Below are 9950 nucleotides of genomic sequence, written 5' to 3'. Positions count from 1 at the left end.
TTTCCATCAACTAACACATTTAGTCGGAATTCAATGGGTTACCACAACGTTTGCACAGACATCCAATTTCAAATTCTGAATTGTTTTTTCCTTTGCAAATTGTATAAATTTGTCAACCCCTTCTAAGAATCTAATATTATAAAGCCTTTTACAACTTTGCTTATACATCTAACTTTTTTCATCATGTAAATCTATTCTTCTGCAGAAATAATAAACTAAATTTAAAATCGAAGAAAATAATATTAAGCTAACTAACAATACGAAAAAAATTGAAAAACACCTACCGACAAACTGCCAACTGAAAAACTGTTGGAAAACTTACCTATTGAATAGCAGTCGGTACTAAGTCAAAAGTGATTATTATTCAAAAAAAATCCTCTTATATATATAACATCATATATATTTATTATAAAATAAATATCATATATAATTAATATTTATTATTACCGATTTGATAACAAAACAAAAATTAAAAAAACAAAATTTCACCTATTAGACAAAATTTAATTTTATATACATTAACATATATAATAAATATAAGATAAATAAGCTAACATATATCATAAATTATATATTTCATGATTATAACATAAAACAAAATTTAAAATGTAAATATCATAAGTATAACATATGCAAACATACCTTGTTAATTAGTTGTTCAAGAGATGATGTGACTTTTTACGTATAATGAGAAAATATGATAATTTTTGAAGAATAGAATAGTGTATGTGATGTTTTGTAAAATATGATGTGATTTGTTATTTATAGAAGAAAAATGATGATGGATGGGAAATAATGAAAATTTCAAACTTCCGATTGATTTGCGACTGAATATTGACTGATAGTCCTTTTCCAGATTTTTCGAGTAAATGAGCTAGTCGGAAAGTTAGTTGATGGATTTCTGACTAACACCATATAGTCAGAATTTCAATCGGAAATTTCCGGCTGTTCTGGTGTCAGTCAAAAATGTTAGTCGGTGTTTGCGCGCTTTTTGTAGTGAGAAATTGGAAGGAATTCATATAATTATATTATCGGTTTCTTTTGAATTACCAATTTTTTCATAAAAAAAATATTTCTCACATATTATACTTCCTTTGTTTATCAATATTTTAATTTTGATCCGTTCCTTTTACTTAGCAACAATTTTATTTTGCCCAATACTTTCTTTGTTTACTATCGATACATCTTCTTTTATTTTTTTTCACTTTTAATTATATCCACCCAATTTAAATGCACCCATCATTTCTTAAGTTTATTTCATTATTCCATGTTACTAATTCATGACAATTGAGGGAGTAACTAAAAAAAAGATAGGAAAGACAGTATACATTAAAACAACTTTATCTTGAAGGGTCCACAGACCCTGATTTCTTGATTCTATGGCCCACCCATATGTATAATCTGAAAACTTAGTGGTCAATTTCTAAGTTGTAGATAGTGTTTGCGTGGCTTATGTAAATTGGTTAAAGATAAGCAGATGGATTGCCTTCAATCTTCTGTTTCTTCTAGTGTACAAACACAAACATCAGCAAAAATTGGGGCAATGAATCAGAACCCAAACATAATATCATCACACACTATTTCCAAAACAAATTTTTGTTAGGCCCTTCAATCTATGGCTGCTCATAGTGTCCCTTCCAATTCATTTCTCCTAAGCACTACACCAAACTCTAGGCTATTACTGTCTAAAAAGCCAAGACAACTTACCGTCTTTGCTAAGAATGCAGGGCCTTTTTCGTCTTTTCGTCTCAAGAAATCGTCCGACGATGAGCCATCATCTGAGAATGATGGGCAAGTTCAGAATAACAATCCTTTTTCTCAGTTTGATTGGAGTAAGTTATCAGAGGTTAATGTGAAGTCATTGATCCCTGTAGTTAGTAACAACCCGTCTTTCATGACTGCCGGTAGGCAGAAGGATGCTAGAACGGTTTTTGTTGCTGGGGCTACCGGCCAGGCTGGTGCGCGCATTACTCAGAAGCTCTTACGTGAAGGGTTTAAGGTCCGAGCTGGTGTGTCTGACCTTGGTGCTGCTCAAGAGTTGGCTCGTCTTGCCTCCGACTATCAGGTTGTGCACTGCTTTCTGTTTTTATGTTTTACTCCTTGTAAGACATGTTGATTTGTGAATGTTCTTATTTGTCTAATTTGATAAGTCATTACATTACATCAATACCATTAAGTCGTATAAATCTATGTAGAGTTGGGAGATTTTGGATGTACTCAACCGTATCTGATGTTAGTCGTTTTTCTAGCCATGGAACTTTAAATGTGTTACACTAAACAAATATATGTTGGAAAATAACCCACGTGTTATCCTACATTGACGAATAAGAGAGAGGTTGGCTAATATATACTTGATGGGCTATTCCTCCTAATATCAATTGGTTTAAGATGGATCCTCATTGGATCTGTGTATAATTAACTCTCCTTTTATACAGGTCTTGTTGTGTAATAGCTCGATAACAAATTTATCAATATAATAGTTGTTAGGGTTAGTTTTCATATGCTTAGTTATTAGCACTATAATATTAAAGACATTAGGAAAATTCTACCGGGTGGCAATCAGACCTGCTCTGCTATATGGGACCGAATGTTGGCCTGTAAAGAAAATTTTCGAACATAAGATGAAAGTTACAGAAATGCGTATGCTGAGGTGGATGTGTGGGCGCCTTTGATGAATCAAATTAGGAACCAAGAGTTTAGGGACAGACTAGGGGTAGCCCCTATATCTGGAAAAATGCACGAGCATAGGTTGAGGTGGTTTGGTTATGTGCAGAGAAAAACTTTCGACGCCTCTGTGAGGAGTGTAGAAAGCATTATAGTAGAGGGTAAAAAGAGTCGAGGAAGACCCAAGAGAACTTGGTATGAGCAAATAAGAGTTGACTTACATGAGTTAAACCTCTCTGCGGACCTGACTAGGGATAGGAGCAGTTGAAGACGACATATCCAAGTCCCAGACGTCTGATGTCCGCTTAGTTTTCCTTTTAGTGTCCGTAACCTCATGCTCTTATCGTTTCCTTTCTTTTAGTTCTGTGTTTTCCTCTGTAGTAGCTCTCCTTTTTATAGGCCTTTAAGTTATCTTGCACGTGTAATCACGTCTCTTTATCTTCCTCGAGCCGGGGGACTCCTTCGGCTGCGCTCTCCTTTATAGGCATGAGTTACCGCCGTCTTTCCCTCCCCAGACCCTGGCCTTAGTCCTCTATGCACGGGATATACTTGTTAGGATGATGATGATGAGTGAGACAATTGATAAATCAACTCAATCACCACAAACATGAACTAATGAGATTTAAGTTAGTAAATTAATTTATTGTAATATATGCTTGAGCATATTCAGACCATAACTTGGATCATTTGATAAAAAAAACTCGATTAATATTGAATTGTACGGCATAAAGCAGTACAAAATGACAATCTAAGAGGTTCAGTACACTCACAAAGACGAGTAATTAGCTCACACTATACTAGAATCTTATTGTCTTAATGATTGTTTTTGTTATTTGCTAACAATCTGATCGTTGGCAGATCATTTCCAAAGAAGAATTAAAACGGTTGAATGCAGTTGAATCTACATTCGACGATGCAGAATCAATAGCGAAAGCAATAGGGAATGCAAGCAAGGTGGTTGTTACCATTGGTTCATTTGAGTCCGGCCCAAACAAAGAGGTCACTACATCAGATGCTCTACAGGTAGTTGAGGCAGCTCAGCTTGCTGGTGTTGGGCATTTGGCAATCATCTACGACGATTCACCAATCGCCTCAACTAATAATGTATTAGATGGAATATCCTTATTCTTCAACAACCTCTTTTCGCGGTCTCAGCCATTAACGGTTCCTGAATTATTAGAAAGAGTCATCCAAACTGATGTCAGATACACATTCATCAAAACTACATTCACCGAGGATTTTTCACCTGAGAGTTCGTACAATGTTGTTGTAGCCGCTGAGGGTAGTACGGCTGGCACAAACGACTACAAAGTAATGTAATGTATGCAGAAAAATGATGAATTGAGATGCTTGTAGTGTTTAGCCTGTCTTTATGGTGTTTATAATCTCTGTTTGCAATTAATTCAGATAGCAAGGTCACAGATGGCTACTGTCATTGCTGGTGTCTTCTCAAATACTGAAATAGCTGAAAATAAGGTATGTCATTTATGCTTCTCCTCAATGAAACAATGATGTTTTTTTAAACATGATGAATTGCTGAGGACATGATTCATTGCCAATGATGTGATTATCATGCAAATTCAATGCAAATGGGTGTTGTTAGAGAATAACCTACATGTGACCTACATCGAAGAATTTGAGAGAGATTAACAAACATATACACTTGATGAGCTACTCCTCATGGTTTTAGGATGGACCTTATCGGATTTGTATGCAGTCAACTCTTCTCTTGTGCGGGTCTTGTGTATAAGCTCAAATTTATCCAAGTGTGTGATAGAATGGTGATAAAATACGCGCTTATAAGATGATCTCTTGACAATTTGTTGGGAACTCTTTCGTGGGCTAATCTGTCTTAAACTTGTCTTGTACAGCTTGCTATGAATCTAGTTCGAGCACGCCATTTGCATTCATTGATAGATTTTAATACTGGATAACTGAGAAGTAGTCATCTGATTAACTCTTTTGTTATACATTCTTCAGGTAGTAAATGTGTATACAAGTCCATCAGCCCCATCAAAGGCACTAGATGAACTTTTCAGGTATTGATTTCTTCATCTACGACAGGGCGGGCTTACTGAAGCAAGCTTATTAAAATGATCTTATGTTGAAAGTACTGTCATTTCAGTGTAATCCCTGAGGACAACAGAAGGAAAGAATATGCTGAAGCAATAGTGAAAGCAAAAGCAGAAGAAGAAGCTATAGAAGCTGCTGAGAAAGCGCGACAAGCAGCTGAGGCTAAGAAAGAGCTTGAACAAGAAATGCAAAAGTTGGCAGATCAAGAAGCACGAGCTACTGGTCAAGCTGAGAAGGCTATGGAGAAGGCAGACATAGGCGGAGCCTCATTTGACAGCTTATTAACCAAAGCAAAAGACATCGGAACTGGATTTTCTTGGGATAAGATCCAGTCTCAGCTTTCTAATGCTGCTAAAACTCCCAATTGGGAGGGCCTTAAAGTTCAGGTTGCTACTGTCAAAGGTCAAGCAAAAGCTCGGAATTTGACTGCACAGGAAGCTGTAACCAAAAAGACTACTACAAAGCCAAAAAGTCGAGCCTCAAGAGCAAAATCAGCTCCGGAAGAGGAAAAGCCTAAGCGTAAAGAGGCAAACGTGAAAGTAAGAAACATTTTGGGTGGTCTTTTCAAGCAAGAAACAATATATGTTGATGACGCTTGAAGATTATTGCAAGAAATGGTGCAATGTGGTTATAATTAATTCCAATTGTGTAATTTACAGTTTTAGTTTTCATTGTTGTATGTATCATTTGAAGAGATGCATGTCATCATGCTGTATTTCTTTTTCTCCTCTTTCAACCCTCATGAGGATACTCCTTGAGACCCTGATCAACAAAGAGAAGCATTCTATTTGTTATCATTTTGATGCGCAGTACACTAATGAAGCTTAACATATAGTTATTAAGTAACACACTCAATCACATGATTAAGCTGATTGTTGAAGTCTCATGATATCTTATAAATTCTATCACACCACTTGTTTCACTTAAAATGTGGGATCGATAAGTTTTGAACTCGTTACCTAGTATCACGTTCGTGATGTTATGTCAAACAACTAACTCAACCAAAAAATTGGATTGATAACTGAAGCCTCAAGAATATGTTGTCAGCTAAATACTCTATCAACTGACATATATAAGCTGTTTGAATCTGTAGTCCTCGTTTCAGTCCTAGACAAATGCAGCAATAACTCTTTTTGAACATGTTAAAAGTGCAGGTTACAGATTTATGCAGCAGATTATATTGAACTTGTTAATAGAGCAAAATCTACACTTAACCCAAGGGCAAAATAATCTGGATAGCAACCGTAAAACATGAAACCATTAACAAATAGCGACGGCAATCTAATTATCATAAACTAGAGAAGCTGATACATTCTTATGCAGGAAATATTGATCATGATGATAACCCAATCACAATGTCAGCATAGATATAACAAATTCCTCTCTTTGCAACAAATTAGACCACATAATTCTACAGAAATGGAACCAACGAAATCTTAACTGACAAGTGACAACAATAATTACACAAAGAAAATCAAAAAAATGAAATTTGTAAAATCGAGGAAAAAAGACGGAACATAAATACTTAGGGTTTACAGCGGAAAACGATCATATTAATGTTTTTTAGTTCTTCCAGGAAATTGTTGTTGTTTTTCGGTAGCCAATCTGAAAATCCAGTACACCTGAAAAGAAGAACAATCAGAGTAAGAAAAAGAAAGAAATTGTAAAGACAAATAGAAAAAAAGGGAAAGTACCAAAGCTAAAACATGAGCAGCGATGAGGATGACGACAAAAAGAGGGACCATATCCAGAAACCATGGCTTCATTGATGGTTGCTGTTGTGCCATTTTCATAAACAAACGAGATACTGACTGTATAAAAAGAGAAATGGTGGAATTCGATGATCGTCAACAAGCAGACTTCTGGGCGAAGAAAATCATGCGAACTGCGAAGAAAGCATCAGCAGCAACCTTAATTCATCCAGTGTTCTTTTGAGAGACAAGAAAGTGGGGCGGGAACAAAGGGTGCTCAATGGACCGAATAAGAGTCGCACCGAATTTAAGTAAATATGGGTCGTTATTGGATAAGAGCCCAATAAATTTTATATAGGCTTTTAATGGGTCGGACTTTGAAAGTTTGGTCCGATCCAACTCGACCTTTTTTTTATTACTAAAAATTATTTTAATTTTCATTTATCAATTTATAATATTAAATTATTATTTATAATAATTAAATTTAAAAAATATTATGTAGTGTTTGGGAACAAATATTTCATTTTAAATTATGAATTTCAATTAAGAGATCATAATGAAGAATTTGAGAATGACAAGGTTAGAGTAGCCATTCTCAAATTCTCAACTTTAACTACTTAAAAACAATGATGGAATTTGATCCAAAGCCAAATTTAAAAATTTTTAATTTGCCAAACATTAAATTTGAGTCAATTCCAACATTATGAAATCATCGTTCCCAAATATAGCATTACTAATTTCTATTGATGTTGTCATTTATAATACACAAAAACTTGTATCCGGTCGCCTTATGCATGCAACCAAAAAAATTTTTTACTTACCGAATTCAAACCTTAAAACACCCGTTGTAAAACATTAAAAGCCAAATCTGACACTTAAAACCTCTATTCCAAGCTTTAATCTTCCTTCTCTGAGGCATAATTTAATTTTTTTAGTTATCCACTTCAACCCTCAAAACACTCATTCCACCACTTAAAATGTCAATTCTAACTATTAAAACCCTTATTTCAACCTTTAATTTTATATTTTACTTACTTAAATGATAAAATATCCATTTCAAGACTTAGGGCCTGTTCTCTTCAACTTATTTTTTGAACTGATTACTTATTGAAATCAAATCAGATCAGACCAGATCAGATCAAATCAAATCAGATCAGACCAAACCAAATCAATTCAGATTAGATCAAAAAAGTTCAGATCATATCAGACCAGATCAGATCAGATCAGACCAGACCACATCAGATCAGATCAAATCAAATCATAATTACTTATTATTATTATTATTATTGTTGTTGTTGTTATTATTATTATTATAATTATTATTATTTTATTATTATTACAATTATTATTATTATTATTATTATTATTATTATTATTATTATTATTTGTTGTTTTTTTTGAAGAAATAAAAATATCATAAAACCACAAAACGATACAAGTACCAAACTAGGAATCGACTTCACTCTATAATTACATCAGTATGAAAATGGGGCACACCATCTAAGAAGAGTTTCCCCATCTCACTCTTTATTTGCACTAGCGAAAAAGAAACTATAGCACAAAAAGGTTCAATACAATCACTACAAAAGACAAGTTGAAACTAAAGAACCTAAGTTAGCCACTTAGTGATTGCTAAATCATCCTTAGAATTAAGCCCTTGAATACGCAGTGCTTTCTGCACAGCCTACAGAAGGGATTGGACAAAACCAAGCCAGATGGCTTCATTACGAGTATACCATATATAAACTGTATATGCAATTGCAGCAACCAACAACTTCTTTATATACCTGGGTAACTTCCATCTCCGAGGTTGGAGAGAGGTAATATGCTTGATCTGTAATCGAAACTTCAACCGTCACTGAAGCTTTACAATACATGCTTCATTGAACACGCACGTGAAGAAAAGATGTGCATGTGATTCAGGCTCACTCCCGCAAATCTGACACAAAGCATCAATACTTACCCCCAGCTGGAGCAATCTCTCCCGTGTCTTTATCTGGTTTAGAAGTGCAAGCCAAAAAACAAACAGAGACCTAGGGATTGAGTATCTATGCCACACCATTGAGTCCCATCTAACCATGTCATGTATTTCCATATGCTCATTATACACATTGTTGATGGAATATGAACTGTTGAAGACCCACTCATCAAGTTGTTCCCTGACCTTACATAATTTTGTCAAAGTCCAGCTGGCCGTGGATGGAGGATTAAAGATCCTCCAATCCCCTCCTTTGGTATAAACATTATGAATCTATTTGACCCACAGGAACTCTTTCAACATTGCAATCTGCCAAACAACTTTCCCAATTGCAATTTTATTCCGCAAATCCATATTTCTGATACCCAAGCCACCATACTTTTTCGGAGTACAAACTTTTTTCCAACTGACATTTCCAGGTTTATCACTATTATTGATACCAAACCAAAGAAAAGATCTGTAAACTGCATTAATGTGATTAATTACATTCTTTGGGAGAACAAACATTTGACACTAATATGTAGAAATGCCCATGAGAACTGATTTGACAAGTTGCAGGCGAGCAACATAAGATAAATGTTCGGCATGCCATGAGCGTATTCTACTTGTCATTTTATCCACTAGTTGATCACAATCACGAGCAGATAGGCGCTTGGATGTTAGTGGCACACCCAAATAACAGAACGGGGGTTCACCCAAAGAAAATTTAACAATATGAGCAAGCTGCATTTGTGCTGAATGGTTGACACCGACAAGATAGATAGCAGACTTCGAAGTGTTAGCAGTCAAACCAGAAGACTGTGAAAAGAGCTCGATACAACTGGCCATAATTCTAAGAGATCTTGTGTCAACTCTACAGAATAGGATTAGATCATCAGCAAAGCATAAAGGAGTTAATTTAGTAGATTTGCACCTTGGGTGATAACTAAACAACTCAGATTTACTGGCATAAATGAGAAATTCTAGACAAATATTCCATCCCTAATACAAACAGTAACGGGGACATGGGATCAGCTTGCTTAAGACCTCTTCGAGCATGAAAAGCTTCCAAAGTTTAACCATTGATTAACAAAGAGTAGCTTATGGAAGTGATACATGACATAATAATCTTGATGAAATGTGTAGGGAAACGAAGAGCAATAAGCATATCCTTAATAAACTGCCAATCCATCGTATCATATGCCTTACGTAAATCAATTTTCAGTAAAGCACTAGGAAGACAATGTTTCCTAGAATAATGTTTCATAACATCTTGACACAATAACACATTGTGGACTATGCTTCTGCCGGCAATAAACGCCCCTTGAGCTGGATTGATGATGTTACCCAAGACAAGTTTTATATCAAGAGCAAATAAGTTTTGATATGGACTTGTAGAGGACATGACAACAAGATATAGGTCAAAAATCTCCAGGATGGGCTGGACAAGCTATCTTAGGAATCAAAGTAACAACACTAATATTCCATGACTTAAGAAACTTTCTTGTCATAAAAAATTCTTGAATTGCCTTTACAACATCATCCCCTACCACCGACTAAGAAGC

The 9950-nt window shown here is 35.2% G+C and overlaps 2 protein-coding genes and 1 long non-coding RNA gene across 3 annotated transcripts; 1 reads left to right on the top strand and 2 right to left on the bottom strand.

Moving 5' to 3' along the window:
- The first annotated feature begins 1356 nt into the window (after positions 1–1356).
- Positions 1357–5534, top strand: LOC130814080 (protein PLASTID TRANSCRIPTIONALLY ACTIVE 16, chloroplastic). Its single transcript, XM_057680077.1, has 5 exons — positions 1357–2065; positions 3523–3975; positions 4072–4140; positions 4645–4703; positions 4790–5534. Exons 1-5 carry the CDS (start codon positions 1616–1618, stop codon positions 5334–5336), a joined length of 1578 nt encoding a protein of 525 aa, XP_057536060.1. The 5' UTR covers positions 1357–1615; the 3' UTR covers positions 5337–5534.
- Positions 5535–6005: 471 nt separating this feature from the next.
- Positions 6006–6732, bottom strand: LOC130814081 (uncharacterized). Its single transcript, XR_009042294.1, has 2 exons — positions 6432–6732; positions 6006–6359 (listed from the first exon to the last, which is right to left on the bottom strand). It is a non-coding gene; the product is annotated as an uncharacterized LOC130814081 (long non-coding RNA).
- A 1155-nt stretch (positions 6733–7887) lies between these two features.
- LOC130813482 (uncharacterized) lies at positions 7888–9790 on the bottom strand. The gene is made up of 8 exons (XM_057679320.1): positions 9502–9790; positions 9351–9450; positions 8937–9259; positions 8693–8870; positions 8392–8557; positions 8176–8262; positions 8051–8112; positions 7888–8008 (listed from the first exon to the last, which is right to left on the bottom strand). Exons 1-8 carry the CDS (start codon positions 9788–9790, stop codon positions 7888–7890), a joined length of 1326 nt encoding a protein of 441 aa, XP_057535303.1.
- Positions 9791–9950: the final 160 nt, after the last annotated feature.

The sequence above is a fragment of the Amaranthus tricolor genome, chromosome 5 (assembly GCF_026212465.1).
Source record: "Amaranthus tricolor cultivar Red isolate AtriRed21 chromosome 5, ASM2621246v1, whole genome shotgun sequence".
NCBI lineage: Eukaryota > Viridiplantae > Streptophyta > Magnoliopsida > Caryophyllales > Amaranthaceae > Amaranthus > Amaranthus tricolor.
Note: the sequence above shows the minus strand (reverse complement) of the source record. Positions and strands in the feature narration are given on the sequence as shown.

What these genes read in the sequence shown, in the direction of transcription:
- LOC130813482 (XM_057679320.1), bottom strand. Translation starts at nt 9,790, where the DNA reads ATGTCCTCTACAAGTCCATATCAAAACTTATTTGCTCTTGATATAAAA. An exon ending in AGAATTTCTCATTTATGCCA is followed by an intron (nt 9,260 to 9,350) that starts GTAAATCTGAGT and finishes CCTATTCTGTAG; the next exon opens with AGTTGACACAAGATCTCTTA. An exon ending in GCAATGTTGAAAGAGTTCCT is followed by an intron (nt 8,558 to 8,692) that starts GTGGGTCAAATA and finishes GGTCTTCAACAG; the next exon opens with TTCATATTCCATCAACAATG.
- LOC130814080 (XM_057680077.1), top strand. Translation starts at nt 1,616, where the DNA reads ATGGCTGCTCATAGTGTCCCTTCCAATTCATTTCTCCTAAGCACTACA. An exon ending in GTCTTGCCTCCGACTATCAG is followed by an intron (nt 2,066 to 3,522) that starts GTTGTGCACTGC and finishes GATCGTTGGCAG; the next exon opens with ATCATTTCCAAAGAAGAATT. An exon ending in CTGGCACAAACGACTACAAA is followed by an intron (nt 3,976 to 4,071) that starts GTAATGTAATGT and finishes CAATTAATTCAG; the next exon opens with ATAGCAAGGTCACAGATGGC.